General features: G+C 49.3%; 1 protein-coding gene across 1 annotated transcript; it reads left to right on the top strand.

The window, feature by feature from the left end:
* Nucleotides 1-4,032: 4,032 nt before the first annotated feature.
* Nucleotides 4,033-13,433, top strand: SELPLG (selectin P ligand). Its single transcript, XM_075059933.1, has 2 exons — nt 4,033-4,204; nt 11,676-13,433. The coding sequence occupies exons 1-2, from the start codon at nt 4,162-4,164 to the stop codon at nt 12,800-12,802; spliced, it is 1,170 nt and encodes a 389-aa protein (XP_074916034.1). The 5' UTR covers nt 4,033-4,161; the 3' UTR covers nt 12,803-13,433.
* Nucleotides 13,434-19,066: the final 5,633 nt, after the last annotated feature.

Raw genomic sequence — 19,066 nt, forward strand, 5'->3', positions numbered from 1 at the left:
CTCCCTTAGAAGCCTGTTCCAGAACTTAGCTAGCCTTATAGTAAGAAAGTGTTTCCTAATATCTAACCTAAATCTCCCTTGTTGCAGATTAAGTCCATCACTACTTGTCCTATCGTCAGAGCCCATGACATAACTGAAGGTTGTTCTTGGGTCCCCGCCTCAGTCAACTTTTCTCAAGACTTAAACATGCCCAGTTTTTTACCTTTCCTCATTGGGCAGGTTTTCTAACCTTTGATCATTTTTGTTGCTCTCCCCTGGACTCTCTCCAGTTTGTCCACATTTTTCCTAAAGTGTGGTGCCCAGAATTGGGCACGGTGCTCCAGGTGAGGTGAGGGTGGAGCAGGACAGTTGTGTCTTACATACAACACTCCTGTTCATGCACCCCAGAGTGACGTTAGCCTTTTTCACAACTGCATCACGCTGCTGACTCATACTCGCTTTGTGATCCGCTCTAACCCCCAGATCCTTTTCAGCAGTAGCACCACCTGCCCAGATAGTCCTTATTTTCTGGCTGTGCATTTGATTTGTCCTTCCTAAGTGAAGTACTTTGTACTTATTGTCTTTAAATGTCATCTTATTGATTTCAGACCAATTCTCAGATTTTGTCAAGGTCATTTTGAATTCTGATTCTGCCCTTCAAAGTGCTTGCATCCCTTCCCAGCTTGGTGTCGTCTGCACATTTCATGAGCATGTGCTTCATTTCATTAGCCAAGTCATTAATGAAACTACTGAATAGTGCCAGACTCAGACCCTGTGGGACCCCACTGTTGAGTACCTGTTCACCATTAACCTTTATAGAGAAGACTGAAGCAAAATATGCATTAAGTACCTCAGCCTTCTTGATGTCATCAGTTATTAGCTCTCCTTCCCTTGGAAGTAGAAGACCTACCTTCTCCATGGACTTTCTCTTGCTCCTAATGTATTTAAAGAACCTCTTCTAATTGCCTTTTATGTTCCCTGCTAGCTGTAACTCATTTTGTGCCTTAGCCTTTCTGGTTTTGTCCGACATGCAAAGCTTTGATTAAATGTGAAACTTCTTGATTTGACCCAAACGTAATTTTGGGAAGTGATGTATTGGAACTTCTTAAAGTTCCATCAGGAGCTAAATTCTCCCTGCCTGCTTCGTGTATTGCATTGGAAATGTACCCCAAAGATGGATTTGTTTGCAACCAGCTGTGACCTTCCCTCATCTTTTTCTCGCCAACTTGCTGTTCGCTTCTGCTGTTGTGATGTGGTTAAGTAGATTGTTTAGAACAGTCAAAACCAGAGAGCCTCTCCCAACTAATAAACTGCGGATTATCTCTCCACTATGTTTGCCTCAGATGTGAGAAAGGCAACACCCAAGCAGATCTGATCTTCCCCCATCATTTAAAATAGCTGCGTTAGCCATGCCAGTTTTTTATGGTGCATATCCCCTTGCCTCCCCCTGAAAAACCCCAACAAACTCAAAATACCAATAACACCAATCCAGCCCTCCAGTCTTCCCAAGAGGGTAGCTAGGGTGATTAGACAGCAAGTGTGAAAAATTGGGGTGGGGGGTAATAGGTGTCTATGTAAGACACAGCCCTGAAAATCAGGACTGTCTCGATAAAATCGAGACATCTGGTCACCTAAGGGCAATGTGAGGTGCTCAGTACAGGAAGTGAGCTTTGGAAGATCTCCTTTTCTGATGTGTATAGATCTGCCCCTTCCAACGGCAGTGGGTGGTACATGCCGGACTTGTGATCAGTATAGAAACCATTTATTTTAGATATTATAAAAAGAAACCCCTCCAAACAGGCCCATCCTTCTAAATGCAGTGCTGGCTGCTGCCCTGCCCCCTGGAGGGAATTCCATGCACCCAGCTACTAACACCATTTTTGGCCTCACTTTTTCAAACCTATTAAGATTCCCAATTTCCCAGCTTCCTCGTTTCCTGCAAGTTCCCGCTGCTGAGGGTGAATGTTACTAATTGTGCAATCTAGGTCCCACCCACCAGGCAAATGCAGCGTTTTCCTAGTTGCTCTCCAGGACTGTCCCCTTTCCCCACTTTTCTACTCTGAGTAACGTGGGAAGGGCCCCATTGTGCTAGATGCAGCGTACTCATGGTCCCTGTGTCGAGAAGTACAGTAATAGCCTCAGGTTACAGATGGTGAAGAGGGAAGGAAAGGGACTTGCCAAAGGTCACACACTGTGTCTGTGGCAGATCCCCTCCCAGTTCCAGCCTCAAACGCACTCTTGTTGGTCAGATCTCAGCAACAGGCTTTAACTGTAGCTCGTCCCTGTCTTCAGCCTTCCCCTGAGCCCTGGGAAATCCTCGGGTTTGTGCTGCAGTAGCTGAGCGGGGCATGCACAGAGGGAGCCTGGTGCTGCATTGTTGTATTCGCTGGTGCTGAAGCATCTTCCAAACATGCCTGGATTTCAGTTCCTCATTCAGCTTGGGGATAGCGCTGCTGGTCCAGCCTCAGACATATGAAGTCGGGGCCAAATGAGGAAGCTGGGCGTGGAGTGGGAAAGGGATGGCACCGCCTATGTCCTTACCAGCTCCTGCTGTTCCAGGCAGCTGCCGAGATCCTGCTACAACAACGAGGAGACCAAAACAAGTCACTTTCCTTCTCTTGACAAAGGGCCAATTCCCTGCCTCCAGGGGAGTGCTGCAGAGAGACGACGGCTTCACGCGAGAGGAAGGCGTCGACTGACCCCCTAGCTCTGAGCACGGACACATCCGTATTCCAAAACCCTCTCTCTGCGGCCAGCACACGTGTTGGCTCAAGCTCTAGCCCTTCAAATTATTCTCCAGTCTCATGGACTCAGTGAGCCCTTGTACCCGCACTCGTGTGCATGAAATGGAGGGGAGGTGGGGATATAAAGGCTTTGTCAGCATAAGCTGCGCAGTGACTGCACTCCACACCTGTAGACCATCCCACAGGAGGGCTGAGGGGCCCTCCCCAGCTCCACAGCACCGCATGTGCTGTGTATGTCTGTGTTGCACACAATCTCCTTTTGGGAGTGTTACTGACTGGGCCATGGGTGGTCTTGCCTAGTGGTTAAAGCAGGAGTTCGGCCTCTGGGTGGGCAAAGTCCAGGAACAAGGGTCAGTGCCAGAGGAACAGAAGCCAAATGCTATAGCTGGAGGGTAACTGCAGTCATAGGTCACAGGTGGAGCCAAGAAGCAAGGACAATGCCAAGTGCATGCTGCACTCAGAGCAGCCAGAGAGGAGCTGCTGGGCTAAGAGCCAGCCAGCTGCCCTGCCTGACCAGTTGGGTGATGCGGTCAATCAGGCAGCCTGCTGCTGGCCAGCTGTTCTTGTTGGGAGCCTGGAGACTGACTCTGCCGTGGGCTCTGAGCGGGAGTTTTAAAACACATAATTGGGGTCACTGTTTTCTCCTTCTGCTTTTCAAAGCCGGGTTCCCTTTGCTGCCATGAATCCAACCAGGCAGGACTCAAAGAGCCCTTAACAGCAAAGATTTACCTGCCACATTTCAACAACCACTGCAAAACTGGCCCCCATTCCCCACCCGAAGCTCAGGGAATGCTGCAAGTACCAGTAAATGGCAAGAAACTAAGAGCACCCTCAGGCCTGGCTGTATGTAGCGTGTAGGGATGGTCTGGTGCCAGCAAAGTACGTACAGTGCAGACTGGGAGGAGTGAGACGCTGCTTCCGTCTGCCGTGGGCAAGGAGAGGCCGAGGTGTTGCCCAGTTGGAGCGGCCTTGCAGCTGACTTTGTAACATGTTTACCTCCTTGAATTCTGACTCTCTTGGGCCATTTAATTGGGGCTCAGTTGCAGGGTTTCCATCTTCTCCTGCCTCTGCCATTGCTCTGGGTAAGGTTTATCAGGCTGCTAAGCCCAGCGTGAGTCTGAGATGCCCTCTGACTTGCTGGCTCCCCAGCTAGTGACACGTCCCTTAAAAGCCGGTCTGTGGGCCTAGTGGCGATTCTCCTTTTCAGCTATGATGCACTCTTTCTGGGAGCAGCGTCATGTGTTCTCTCCAAACCACAACTTCTCTTCCGCCTTCGTCTCTTGCTCATACACGGGCAGGGAGGCTTCCTGAATTATCGCAGTAGCGCAGAGAACCAGTCGGGCTTGGAAAGGGCCACTTCTTCTTTCGGTGTTTTGCAGAGATGAGGCAGTGTTAAGCATTTCCCCCTGGCACACGCTGCACTGGGTCTCTGCGAGTGATGCCTGCTCCCATCCTTTGCCGGCAGCCCTCTTCAAGCCAGGGTAAGCAGCTATGGGGGTGGGGAAGGCGGCGCTGAGTGGGTGGGCTTGGAGCTCAGTCAGCTGGGGGCATGTTAAGAGCCCACCGAGTGATCTTCCTTAACAGCTGCAGCGCCTGGGGCCGCTCAGCCAGCAGCTCCTTGAGCGAGATGTGTTCAGCGAAGCACCAGGCAGATCTGTGGCTCCAGTATGACAATTGACTCAGGTTTATTTCAAATGCCAAACCTAAGACTTACCCTAGACCTAGGCTGATTTCCATGCAATGGGGTTTCATGGCTGTAGAGGAAGGCAAAAACCTCTTTCTGACTGATGCCATTGAGAACTAGCATTTGGGTAGGGCTCAGCTGTGGATCTGTGTGTGCTGTATTGAACTGAGTAAGTGCTGTTCTCCCCACCTGTAGAGATGGGGAAACCGAGGCACATGGAATGCAAAGGCTTACTAGTGTTAAGCATATGGATTAACCTGGAAAAGGTCACAAAGCAAGTCAGGGCAGAGGTGGGGTAGGACCCAGTCGGTCACCTTGACCATTGGAGAGCGCTGCCTTCCTAGACAGGGATCTTGATGCTTAATAGAACGCTACCTGGAAGGCTCTAGAGCCATTTTCCTTGTACGTTAGCCTCTGTGCAGATGTGACGGGTAATGGATTTCAAAGCAGTGCCCATGTTACCAGGGCTCCATGGCTCCCTGAGAGCTTCCGGAGTCCAGTTGTCGGGGTGGAGCCATTCTGCTGTGACAAGGGACCGGAAAGGCAGTGTCGCAGGCAGAGATTTATTATCTTTTGGCCTGAGATGTGGGTGGCATCCTGGTGATTGAATTCTTGCTGGCTTTGTAATAGCATCTTCGCCTGGCCCTTTGTAAGTGCGCCAGCCTTCCTCCCATGGATCAGCTTGTCCATTCTGAGCCAGTGTAATTCAGCACCGCTCCAGGGACTTAAACCTGCTCAGTGTCCACCTACTTCTGGGTGTCCCAGGGTGCCCTGACATGGGCTCGCACTGGAAAAACTTGGTTAGATCACGAAGAGCTCTGTTGGGAGACCCCTGGAAGGTACATCTCTGTAAGGGGCTGCGGATTTGTTTGGCCTAAATTCAGACCCACTGTGAATGTGGAAGTTCTCTGGAAGGCTGCTGTGCAGCATTTCGGTAAGGGGGACAGAACAAGGAACAGAGAGGGGAGGCCCGCCCAGAGAAATCAATCTCCTAGCTGCATTCACATTGCTTCCCCTGCCCCCCCCCCCACAAGACGGTGCGAGACACTTAGTCCTTCCTTGCTAATCCCAGGCCCGCTTTCTATTAGGCTGGAATCAGGGCCTTTTCATTTTTATTGAATCGCCTCTACAAGAAACCCTGGCCTTAAATTATAGGAAAATAATTGTTCCTCAGAGTCACAGCTCTCTCTCTGAACCTTAGAGTTTCAGAAAATTGAAGTGCTAGCGGAAATCTCCAATTGCTAATTACCAGCTTTTAAGATCTGATAGCGCTGCCACCGCAGGAATTCCAGTGCCTGGCTCACTTGGTCTCTCCAAAACCTTCCCTGGGGACCCCACAACTCAGATGCCTGAGTCTTCACAACAAGGGAAACACCCCCTCCTCTTGTCTCCTCGTTACTTTCTCCCAGGCTTCCCTCCCTGGATGGCCCTGGACGATCACCCTGTTTTCAATTCTTGAAACGCAACCAGGAGAGATCCAGGTCCTGTCTCACCACTCACTCCAAGTCCCTGCCAATGCAAGCTTTGTAACTCTAACACAAAGAGATTTTCTCTTCCCCTCTGTTTTCTTCCTCCCACCAATTCCTTGGTGAGCTGCAGAATCAATCCCCTTGAGCCCCAACTAGGAAAAAATCCAACAGGTCTTAAAAAGAAAGCTTTATATAAAAAGAAAGAAAAAGACATAAAAATGGTCTCTGTATCAAGGTGACAATATACAGGGTGATTGGCTTAAAAGAAAAAAATGAATAAACAGCCTTATCCGAAAAGAAATACAATTTAAAACATTCCAGCAAACTACACATATGTAAATACAAAAACAATATAAGCCTATTGTCTTTCTACCTTTGTACTCACACCTTGGAAATAGAAGATTAGAAAGCCTGGAGATAGTGATCCCCTCAGAGACTAGAAAGCAACAGACGAGACAAAGAACACACACCCAAAACTTCCCTCCCTTGAGATTTGAAAAATCTTGTTTTTGGTTGGTCCTCTGGTCAGGTGTTTGGTTCCCTTTGTTAACCCTTTACAGGTAAAAGAAACATTAACCCTTAGCTATCTGTTTGACACTTAGCTTTTCACTGTGTCCCCACCCCCAAAATGAGGGAGGAATTAGTGATTTAACTCACCTGTGCTAATCGTAGTTTAAAGCAGCAAGTAGGAAAGGTCGATTTAAGTGATCAATTTTAGTCTGGTTTTGAATTTGTGCTGTAGTAACCTTTTTCTGATTCTCACTGATTTGTATAATTTGTTACGACTTTTTGCTAAGCAGGAGGAGACACTATCTCTATATCACTTAAGCAATTAGCTAGCTTACTGTACATTTATTCAGATTCTTAATTTTTACATTTTTGATGGTAAGAAAATGGTGAATGATGCATTTCTTTCTTACGAGGTGATTAATTTTTTACTTGTGGCTTGGATCAAGCTGCATTTGTAGAGAAATTGGAATTAAATAAATGCACAAAACCAGTATTTTAAAAATTGTTTTTAAATAAAACTACATTAAATGTACTTGATACATAAGAAAAAAAAGTACATTTCTCAAACATCTTTTGCACTTAAAACTAAATGATTTATTAAACAAAGGAATTATTATCTATAGTTAATAAATAGAACTAATTTCTGGTGACCAGTCCCATCAAGATTTTAGAACCTAGTGGATCTTATCCGCTCTTGCTTCAATTTTATTCATAGATTGGAAGCAGAAAACAAGCTTTTCTGCTCTTTCAACTGCCACTCAGTTTCGCAACTTCAAATGAACTGGTCATTGAACTGAGTAAACTGAATTGAACCTAATATTCTGTCTGAACCAGCAGAAGAGATTACTGCTGTCAAAAGCTGCTTTAGCACTTCAGTGAACTCTGGTTCCAAGTGCTTAGCCAGGGACATCCACCAGTTCAGGAGTTTGACTTTCTTAAAAACTTTTGGCACCAAATGTACTGCTTGATTATTATTTATTTAATTTACTTTATTTTAATAGATTATAGTCAATTTAGGCCTTAATACAGGTTTTCATAATTTCAAATGTACATGGGTTTAATTTTAAAAAGAAAAAATATTTAAATAATAATCAGAGAAGCTTTTTTAAATTTATTTAAAATGTCCTTTTATTTTATTTTAAAAAGCCTGGATTTTATCCATCGTGTTACAAACCTTTCACCTCTCTGCATTTGGTTGCCTGTCCTGGTGTGAGAATAACCTCTCTGACAACAGGCTTGTGTCATGCTGAGTAACCCCCAGGAGTTACTCCTGATTGCCCCTAGTGTGAAGGAGAGAGAGATCAGCCTCAAGACCTCTATCCTGTCACAATATGTGGAACCATAGTGCAATGCATCCCATCTTGGTCCTGAACTCTTGTCTGCCCTAGAGAATCTCCAGCAGATGTTCCCAGTGGTAGCTCCCAGCAGCACAAATAAACCAGGCTCTGGTGGGCTCCTTGCTGCTGAGATCTGCTCCTGAGCACCAAATCCACAGTGGAGTGCTCAAAACCAGGGTCACGTTTGTGTCAATTGGGGATGCCCCTGACCCAAAAAGGGTGGAGTGCTGACCCTTGAAACCAAGGCAGAACTGATGGTTTCCTCCTTCACCCTAGCCTAGCTGCTGTTTACATCTGAAACTTGGCTCTGGGTGTGTTTGCTTTTCTGTAAACATCGTCTTTGTGGTTTGCCCCATCTTCCTGCCCATCCTGAAAACGTTTTCTCTCTACCTGTGAGTGGAGCCATTCTAGAGACCCAAACACACACCCAGGCTCCTTGCTGGGCTACTGCCTTGCTCAGTCCCTCTATAAATGTACCCCAAATCTCGCAGTCATTTGGAAGGCAGTGGCGCATGGCTTCCCTCTCTGCCCACAGCCTTCCAGGGCGGTAGACAGTGTGTGAACTCTGCACTGGGGTCTTTGCTTGAATATTGCAAGTCAAATTGCTGCTGAGGATCAGGAGCAAACAAACTGCACCTAAACCACGAGAATGAGATGGGCGTCATCTGCAGGAGGATTTAGGCAGCTGGAGTACAGAGTGCTGGAGGATCAGTAGGTGGGAGAGCTGTTTCTCCCTGAGATGACGGCGGCAGGGGCCGCTGAAAGAGCCATCTTTCTATTGAGGTGACAATTGAGGTGCTTCAAAAATATGCAGGCACTTTTCATAAGACTACAGTAGTAACATGCTGTCCAGACCAAATTCCTCCTTGGGTAATTACAGCCTGTTAACCTCAATCACTCTATAATTTCACTTGAATGTGAGCGTCATTTCCCGCAAAATTCTACAGTTCATCTTTTACAGAATCACTGTGTTCTGCCCCAGAGGAGGCTGCATTTCAGTGGTGACATGAGTTGTTTTTTTATATATATATATATAGAGGCAGTTTGAGTGCTTTGGGAGCTACCTGGAATGCCAGTGCTACAGCAGGGCAGGCTGTTGAGTTACGTCTAACCCTTTTAACATTGCTACTCATGAGTTAACAGGACTCCAGAGCTTTTACATGGTTATTTTTTGAGCTGGTTTGAGATTCTACTTCCTTAAAGTGCATTTTCTTGCAAACTTGCAAACTTTCTCTGGCTCCCCAGCAGAGATGTTATCTGCTCTCTGTCATAGCTACCTTCTCTCTCTGGGAAGGAAATCCTTGTAAGGTAATTAGTCTGTAACTTAAATTAATGACATCTGAAAGGGACATTTAAAACCACTCAGGAGTAACAGCCATTTGGACTCAAAATAATCCAATTGTTTGGCCTCCAAAGGCAGTGATCTCACTAGCCATGCTAGAGAACCCTCCCCCCCTACTCCCTGGTTTTCCATTAACTCTCTTTCCACAGCACTTGACTTAGGCTTTGTTTGTACAGGGGGTTTGACCTAGTGACTGCTCCCCAGTTAGTTGCACTGGTACCAGATTGCTCACAGTTGGGTTCTGAAAGCAATCCTGCAGCAGTGAGAGGAGCGGTGTGTGTGTGGGGAAGAGCCCCCTCAATGAAATCTGTACACCCCTCCACATGTAATAAAACTCCTATGGTGCATGGAGCCGGGGGCGGAGGGCAGATGGGGGAGGAAGAGGGATGCTGCAAAACAGGATGCATGCAAACCCAGGCCAGTGCATTGCTTTTATCTGCAGTTTCCACAGGTGGAGCCGATTCCTGTTTTGAAACAGGGTTTGTGGCACTGGAGCTAATTGTAGCAGATAGTGCAGTGGTTTTCTCTGCTAGGGTCTTGGAGCAGTGCAGGTGCATGGGTAGCTGACATGGGAGCAAATCCCTCCATGCCTGAGAGCTGCCATCCACAACACTATAAATGGCATGAATCCGAGAGATTCTTGCATGGTGTAAGAGCAGAGAGGCAGTGCCATGGATCAGTGCTGCAGGGAAGGGACAACACATCCGCCCCACAGAGCCAGTGGGGGGCATGCAATTGAAATTGGGGGAGTTCTGAAGTTTGCGGGAGACGAGCTCCCCATAGGACCCCATGGAGTCATTCCACTGTCCTCTGCCAAATCCCCGGGGCACTTGGCAATGGCTGTGCAGAGGGGTGAAGGGAGGCTGATTGGGGTTGCAGCCCTGCTCCCTTGGGTGCCCCACTCCTCTCCCCTGATTTTTGTGGGTCACGTGGCAGCCAGAGAGCTCAGTGAGGCAAGGCCCATCTCTTCGTAATGCGTAGAATACCTAGTACCATCCTCGACTGGGCTTTTAGGGCCTATCAAACAGAAGCATTGCGTCACCATCTCCAGCTCTGAGCAGCAGCAGAAGTCATGCAAGTGACCCATGACTGGGCCCAGGTAGCTGGTGTACGAGTCCCGGTCAAGGCTCATTGGTTTTCCCTGAGGGTAAAATATCCCAGATTTTTGAAAACCTTCGGGAGGTGGGGGAGGAAGCATTAAGGTTTTCATTTCCCAGCTGCTAATGAGGCAAAACCTCACCAAGGAGGGGGCCCCTCATAGAGTGGCGGATGATACGATCCATTCATTTAAGATGCAAGTGTAACGTGTTTCCATCAGTAGCCAGAGTCTTTGGGGTTTTAGTCAGTTCCATTTGCTACCCATCAGACAACTAGGCAGTGTTCTCCCTGGCATGGCTCCCTGATGGAGAAGCCCATTCTCTATAGCAGAGGCACTGCAACTGGGGGGCGCAGAATGTATACTGGCAGGGCATGAGAAGCCTTGGAGGTGGAGGGGTGGGAGACTGACTGCGCACATTCATGCTCTTGCATCCATGGATAGCAGCAGCTGCTGGCTGGGTGCCCAGCTCTGAAGGTATCACCTCCACCAGCGGCAGCACAGAAGTAAGGATGGCAATGCAATACTGTGCCACCCTTACTACTGCTGCTGGTGGCGGCGCTGCCTTCAGAGTTGGGTGCCCAGCTGGCAGGTGCTGCTTCTCTGCTCTGTGGCTGCTGGCCAGACACTCGGGGCGGAGGCATAAACTACCACAGGCACAAAGAAAGGGGGCACAATCAAACAAGTTTGAGAACCACTGCTCTATAGTGTAGTCAGAGGGAGGGAGGAGCCCTACAGAGATTGGCATGTGGTTAGCAAACCCAGGCTGCCTTCTGCATATACCTGCAAACTGAAGGCCCACGCTTGTTAGGATGCTGAAGGCAGCGGTCTCCAGGTGGCATGCTGGGGCGGCAGTCAGTCAGACGTACCTGTTCACTAACAGCTCTCTGGTAGCTCTAGCTTAAGGAGAGGTCTTGATCCTGCTCTGTCATGAGAAATACAGTCATTAGTAGCAAACACGCCTCCTGCGGAGCTGCCTGGTGCAGTTCTCCGTGCCACCTGGTACCCCTTGAATGACATGGACAGCTTTCTGAGCCCATGGGCTGAGACTCCGTTCTCTAGCCAAACACTGTTCATTGTCTCCCCTGCCTGAGAGTGTAGGCTTCCTGGGGCAGAGAGAGGTGTCTTTCTTTATCTGGACAGCACCTAGTGTACGGGGGTCTTCATCTAGGGCAGTGGTTTCTAAGTGCCACTGTAATCCTCCTCCTCCTCCTCCTCACAACTTGCACGTGCTGGAAGCAACAAAGGAGTTATTAGGCTGCGAAGGTGTGAGGTGGGGAGAAGAGGCAGCGAGTGCATTCTGCTGTAGTGACACTTTCAACCTGCGGTGTTGCCATTGGACACACCCAGTTAGCATCGGTGAGACAGAGAATGGAAATGCACAGCAGAATCCTCACACATGTTGAGACCTCATCTCTACTGGGATGTTTTATCAACTTCTCTGGCGCCTGCAGTTACCTTCTGAGCCTTTTCTTTTTTACCATTAATTTAATCTCTTTGTTTTCTCCTCCTAGATCAAATGGCTCCAATCCGGGCCACTCTGCTGCTGCTGTTTTCGAGCCTGCTCCAGGCCTCTGCTTACAAGCTGCCAGCCATCCAGCTCAGTGGCCAAGATGATACAGTTCGAGAGAGCATGGCAGCAGGCGGGCTTCCTGCAGCTGAGGGCTCTCAGCGGGGCCAGTGGCTGTGGGACACAGCAGGGGCTGGGAGCACTGACTTCTCTGTGTTTAACCGTGAGAAGAGGGAAGCTGAGGTGAAGTCATCCAATCATTCCACTGAAGAGACCACCACCACCACCACCAGCCACAACAACACATTCTCCATGACTCCTTCAGAGCATCCCATGGAAGAACCCAAGTCCTCTCCAGATCCTGACCAGTTAGACGAAAGTACGTCCCAAGAAAACCAATATAATGATTCTACCGCTACAGCAGAGCCATTGTTTGATGACAGTACTGACAACATCTCCACAGAAGTGGTCAAAGTTACAGCGGGCAGCCATCTTGATACCCTAGCCAAGGCGGCCCCAACTCAGGGCTGCAGCAATGTCTCCTCAGAAGCGGTAGTCGTTGGGACAGAAGAAATCCTCGTGAGCAGCACAGAGAGCATGGAACATGTCTCCTCTGTCGGGCCAATGGGAGTGAAGGAGCTGGGGGAGAGCTCACCTACTTCACCACCTGAATCTCAGACAGAGTCCTCTGACGGAGTTCTGCTTGTGAAGGAGTTGGCCAGTTGGAGGCCTGGCCTCTCTGTGGTGGGAAAGACGCATTCTCCTCACGCGAGGCCCACAGCGGGTGGCTCTGTCACAGCGAAACTCCCCTTGCAGGTTCTGCCCATTCACACAAATATCCTGGTGGGGAAGTGTTTGCTGGCCATCTTCATCCTAGCTCTTGTGGCTGCCACCTTCATCATCTGCACCGCCATCCTCGCCACCCTGCTGTGGCGCCAGAAGCGTGTCTGCCGGGTGCGCCGGCACAACAACACTGAGATGGTGTGTATCTCGGCCCTGCTGCCCAACAGCGAGCCAGTGGCCAATGGGGAGAAGACCAGCAAGATAAAGAGGATGAAGTTGTCCACAGACAACAGCTCGGAGAACGAAGGAGACAACCTGACTGTGAGCAGCTTCCTGCCAGACCATTAGACAACTTGCCACCTGCCCAGGGGTTCTCAGAGTCTCATTTCCTGGTCCATCCAGCCCCCTCCTGGCACTGGAGTGACCCTATCCATCCCGACATCTCTTGGGTGCAGTGTCCTAGGTAGACATCTAACTAGGCTTAAGGTTGCCTCAGTCTGTGTTACATAAGTACGGGACGTGCTGTATTTAGCCACAACAGGGCCTAGCCCTGAGAACTGCTGAGCAACCTCAACCCTAAAAGACACCTGGCATCCAGCAAGAGAGAGCCTTCAGCGAAGAGCATTTGCCAGGCGCAGACACTGCTGAGCATATGGAATGGGGGTCGTGGTGACCCTGGTTAGTTCTTCCACCTGGCTTGGGGATTTTGAAACTGCTGTTCTGTCCTCTTGACCTTCACTCGCCCGCTGCTTTTGATGCTATACGCAAGGGGCCAGTCGTTAGCTGGCGTGAATCAGACAGCTCCTGGGAAGCCGATGGAGTTACCCCAGCTGAGGAACTGGCCCAGACAGTATTACAACTGGGACGCTGCTTTAATTTATACTAATGTACAAGGGGCATGTTACTATTTTGCACTTAAATGGGTAAAGGAATCTCAGTTTTAATGTTCCTTGTTTAAATGAATAACATAAAAATCTCTCTGTACCTGTCTGTGGTTAAGTCTCTTCTGTGAACATCTTCAGGCATGGCCTGGGCCCTTTAAGACAGTGGCTCTCAACCCTTCTATACAGGGACCCACCTCCTATTCAGCAATCTGAGAAAGTCTGGGTGGTCACACCCCTGGCACCTCTTCAGGGGTCCTAGCCCTGGGCTCACATGCCACCACCTGGAGGGGAGTGTCAGGGCGAGCTGCTCAGAGACAGCCCTGGGCAACGTCACCCCCCGGCCCACTCTTCAGAGCCCGTTCCCTCTCCAGCGCTGCATGATGGGCTGTGGGCACCCCAATGCTGAACTCCAGGCAGTTGCTGGCAGTAACCGTAGGTATCAAACATGGGGCACGTACCCCACACTGGGAGGGAAATGTTGGGTAGTGTTTCTCTGACCCCATTCCTCTCTTGACCGTCCGAGTCATGGGCCTTTAGGTTCCAGTCTTTGTAATGTGTCCCTGTCCCATGGTCTCAAACATCTGACACTGGGTGAGCTTTTCTTATAGGAAGGCACAGGCCAGAGGACAGTTACTGTTTGCTGCATCTTCTCTTGTGATGAGCCTTTTGCCCTGGGGGCCGTAGTGTGCTATTCACAATGAAATTGCAGGCTTGTGGCTAAATGCTCTGATTATTTTTATGCCTCGTACCGAGTTTGCCGCTGTTGAAATCAATATTCTGGGGGCCTCCTAGCTCTGTTGAGCAGTGACTCACTGAGCCCTATCTGATCAGACACAGGGAAGGAAACGGTTCTTTGCACAGGAAAGTCCCAGGAGCTTGTGGTTAGGTAGGGCCCAACTTGGCAAACTGCAGAGCCCCTCCCTGCCTCATCTGTGCTGAGCTGCATGTTGCTTTTTTTGACCTGCTCGGTCACCATCAGCAGGAGCAGGGCTACTTTAGCTTCAGGAAGCTTGTAAGCCTGCCCGTTACATTTCTGCCTTCATCCCTAGCTCACCAGCCGCTAAGGAGAAAATGGGAGGGAGTGTGGATTCTCCCACAGAGCTGCACAATCCTGGAGGGGGTCACTTGGGGATTGGTCCCGCTTTGAGCAGGGGGTTGGACTAGATGATCTCTTGAGGTCCCTTCCAACCTTAATAATCTATGATCTATGTCTGTGCCGAGCGGCAAACTCCATCTGGCCTCTCTGCGGCAACTTGCAAACGGTGCGGGCGGGCAGGAATCTTGGGTAGAGCAGGAGGCGGTAGAGTGGAATTGGAGCCCAGGGTCAGGGATCGAGTCAGAGGCCAGGTGCCAGAGCCAAAGTCACCCAGAGTGAGACAAGGCAGGAGCAGGACTGGAACAAGGCGGGAGCTAGGCTGGGAACTCGGCTGTGGGTGAATGTTTTGGGCAGCCACCACTCTGCTGCTGCTTGGCTTAAGAGCTGGGCTGCTGCCTTTTCCAACCACGCTGGTCCAGCTGCCTGCTGCAGGCCAGTGCCACTCATTCGGTTGCCTGCAGACTGGCTCTGCTGCAGGCCTTGATTCTAGACAAAAGGATGGGCTCATGATTAAGATGCTTGACTAAGAGTCAGTCTGGGTTCAATTCCTGGCTGTGTGTCACTGTGAGCAAGGCAGGTCATCTCTCTCTGCCTCAGTTTCCTCCATCTGTAATACTGATTTAATGGCACTTCCTGTTACAGGAGTGCTTTGTACGTGTCAATAGCTAATAGAGAAGGTGTTCGTAGCTGGAGCTCAAGAATAGGTTGGGGTTTTGCAGGACCAATTCAACTCATGGTGGTTGTGCAACTGCGAGTGGCTTTCTCTAGCAGCCCCAGGAGGTGCCCCTCCCTCACTAGGGAGCTTCAGCTGATCCAAATAGGGTTTCTCTACAAGCACCGCACTCACTGAAAACCAGATTAAACACTCCATGCTAGTCCGTCCTCTGCCCTGATCTTGGAGCAATGGTTTGCTGCGATCAATAACAGTACAGGGAGCCCATGTCACCTGCTGGGGGAGGAGATAATTAAATCTCCATCCTGCGGGCGCTAGAATACTCCCCCGCCTGAAATAGGGGAGCTATCGCCCAGGGCTGCATCAAATGGAAAGTGAGCAGCTTGGCTGAGAAGGCAACAGTGACATCTAGGGCCCTCCAGAGGGACAGGCTGGTTCTTAGCTCATCCATCCACACTAGCTGTCCCGCTGGCTGGCCGCCTCTGTGGGATGGCCCTCTCCCCCCCGTTAGTGCTCTTTCGGCTATCCCCACCCGTGCAGAGGCCCTGCTCTATCTCTGTGCTTTCCCAGGCATGCAGCAGGGTCAAGGTGCTGCCTATCCCCTAGCCCCTGCTGCTCCTGGGCCTCCATTCCCACCCCACCCCTCCTTTCTAGAGCCTCTTCCTCAGGATATGGGCCTGGGCTACCACCTGGCCCATCACAAGCCCTGGGCACAGAGAGCTCCTCTGAGATTATGCCACTGCTGCGTGCCAGCCACTGGGATGTAACTGATGCCAATTCCTCTAACAACGATCATCTCCTAACGTGGTGCATGGCTCAGAGCCAGGCCACAGCTGGCAACCTGCCCAGCACTGAACTGGTCACACTCCCTGGCTGCGTCTTGTGTATCGGCGCAGCGCCCCTGTGAGGTGGGAGCAGTGATTCTTGGAGGGGGAATTCTGAGAGGCGCAAACCCAGAGAGACACCTGAGATAGTTCCTGATGGACTCACCCTGGCTTCTCTCTCTCTCTCAAGGGAAGTTTTGCAGCCCTGGCTCTGTGTGCCAGGTTAACTCAACATGGGCAGGTTTGGGGCCCTGTGTTGGAAAGGAGGGGACACTGAGAGGGGAGAGCCATGCTGGGACGATAACTGCTCCTCAGCCTGGCTAGCAGGCAGGTGATACAGGGAGCAGTGAAATTCCAGAGGAGAACAGGGTGGGGGCCCAGTTGCTAGGTGGGTGTATCTGGCACACCTGTAAGATAGGTGTGCCAGATACACCCTCCAGCAGAGACAGACATCAGCAATGGCTTCTGCACGGTACCCAAGTGGTGGTTTGGATCGACACTGACTTTGTCTGAACCAGTTAATGCAGCTGTCCAAGACCGTGTGCAGGAAAGTCTCTCTCTTCCAAGCACAACATCACCCAGGAAACTGCCCCTTCCAGGAACCTGCCTGGGCACTGTCTTCCCGCCACAGGCATCATTAATCAGTGGCTGAATCTGCCAGCATTATGCTCGCTTGTTTCTGAGCAGTATGTCCTGTGGAAGACAGGGACCACATGTCTGCTATGGGAAGGCACAGCTGGCCTTGCAAAAAGAACCCCTCACTGGCACAATCCTTTGGCTTCTTGGGGAAAAAATGTCTGGCTAGTGGGGAGGGACTTACATACAGGTGTTGAGGAGGACAGATGTTGGAAAATGTTTAGCAATAGCTGGTTTCTGGCTGCTTGCTTGAGTGGTTAACCACAGCAGCAAGCCGGCTCCCCGAAGGAGATAACTTGTTTCACAGGCTTTGCACCTCCCAACACAACTCAGCAAATAAACTGAGTATGTCCGAGCCCCATGTTATCTCATATGAAGTACAGTATACAATATGTGAGCCATTATGGTCTTCTGTTCTAGTAGGGAGCTTTGAAGCAGGCAAAGCAGCGGGACAGAGGCCACTGAACTTAGGTGAGAGCGATGAACCAGGGGAGACATCCTGCATGTTCCTGGGTAGAACTTTGGATTATAGACTAGACTGACCCAAGAGAATCTGTTTTGGCTTTCCTATCACATGGAACCCCTGCTTGCTGGGACAGGACTTTGGGAGTGCTATGGGCTCCCCTACAGGGCAGACATGATCAATAAACCCCATGGTTAATGTGTTTCAATAGACAGTCTCAATGTCTTGATTTGAGGAGCTTCTTGGAGAGAACCAGGATGCGCTTGGAACCTGCAGGCATTAAGCACTCCCAAGGTCCTGTAATTCCCTGTCTCCCTCTGAAGTGCAGATCCAGGGGAAAATAGCTCTTGTAGTCATGGCTGTGCAGCTCTGAGTGCCAGGGTAGCAGAGATTAGCAATGAGGAGATCTCAGAGGGTTTGGCAGCCAGCGCATGGAGATGCCTGGAGACAGCACAGTGCAACGATTGCTGTTCTTGGCTTTCTCTGGGGAAATACATTGGCGGGAATGTTTTTACTGAGGTTTGAAAGCCAAGAAATGGAATTTGAGAATAGGAGCTTCCCAGTGTTGGATCTTGTTCATCTGCCTACTAACCGAAATGAAATGCATGGAGCAATAGTCTCTCTTAGCCACTGTTCATGCCTTAGGTCTGCAACTTTCCACAGGACTCATGCAAAGCTGAGGCCTCTGCCTGTGTGCGGGGAGCAAAGTGACTGACCATTTATCTGGATGCCCACATTGGTAGAGTTTTCCTCCTGCAGACCGAGTGCAGCAGGAAGAAACCGCCTGGTTTATTTGAGAGGCTTGCTCAGCTCTGAATAAGATGCTGGTTGGTTTTATGCTAGAACATGGTGTTGTCACTAGAGGGCGCTTAGACTTTGCCCATTTCAGGGCTGCATTGGTGAGGTAGCACCAGCCAATGCAGGGAAGGAGAGCACCTGGGACAGATTCTGGTAGCTTGACTAAAGTGAAATCCCTGCAAGTTGCATGGGCCCTTTTTAAAGACAACATAATAGAGGCCCAACTTCAATGTATACCCCAAATTAAGAAACACAGTAAAAGGACTAAAAAAGAGCCTCCGTGGCTTAACAACCATGTAAAAGAAGCAGTGAGAGATAAAAAGACTTCCTTTAAAAAGTGGAAGTCAAATCCTAGTGAGGCAAATAGAAAGGAGCACAAACACTGCCAGCTTAAGTGCAAGAGTGTAATAAGAAAAGCCAAAGAGGAGTTTGAAGAACGGCTAGCCAAAAACTCCAAAGGTAATAACAAAATGTTTTTTAAGTACATCAGAAGCAGGAAGCCTGCTAAACAACCAGTGGGGCCCCTTGATGATCAAATACAAAAAGACGCTTAAAGATGATAAAGTCATTGCGGAGAAACTAATAAGAGATATCTTTGCTTCCAGTCTTTCCGGCAGAAGATGTTAGGAGATTCCCAAACCTGAGCCAGCTTTTGTAGGTGACAAATCTGAGGAACTGTCACCAGATTTGAAGTGCACTAGAGGTGGTTTTGGAATTAATTGATAAACTCAACATTTAACAAGTCACCAGCACCAGATGGCATTTACCAGAGTTTTCTTGAAAAAACTCAAATTGGAAAGTTGCGGAACTATTAACTAAGCCTTGTAACCTGTTCTTTAAATTGGCTTCGGTGTCCAATGACTGGAGTTAGCAATGTAACGCCAATTTATTTAAAAAAGGGCTCTAGAAGTTGATCTTGGCAATTCACAGACTGGTAAGTCTTAACATTGGTACTGGGCAAATTTAGTTCGAAACAATAGTTAAGAATAAAAAATTGTTCAGACACATTTAGAAAATATAAAACTGTTGAAGCATAGTCATGTCTTACTATCTATTAGAGTTCTTTGGAAGGGGTCAATATAACATGTGGACAGGGGGATCCAGTGGACATAGTGTACTTTAGATTTCCAGAAAGCCTTTGACAATAGTCCCTCACCAAAGGCTCTTACGGTAAAATTAAGCTGTTCATGGATAAAGGGAAGGCCTTTCATGGACTGAGAACTGGTTAAAAGGACAGG

The sequence above is a fragment of the Chelonoidis abingdonii genome, chromosome 22 (genome assembly GCF_003597395.2).
Source record: "Chelonoidis abingdonii isolate Lonesome George chromosome 22, CheloAbing_2.0, whole genome shotgun sequence".
Taxonomy (NCBI): domain Eukaryota; kingdom Metazoa; phylum Chordata; order Testudines; family Testudinidae; genus Chelonoidis; species Chelonoidis abingdonii.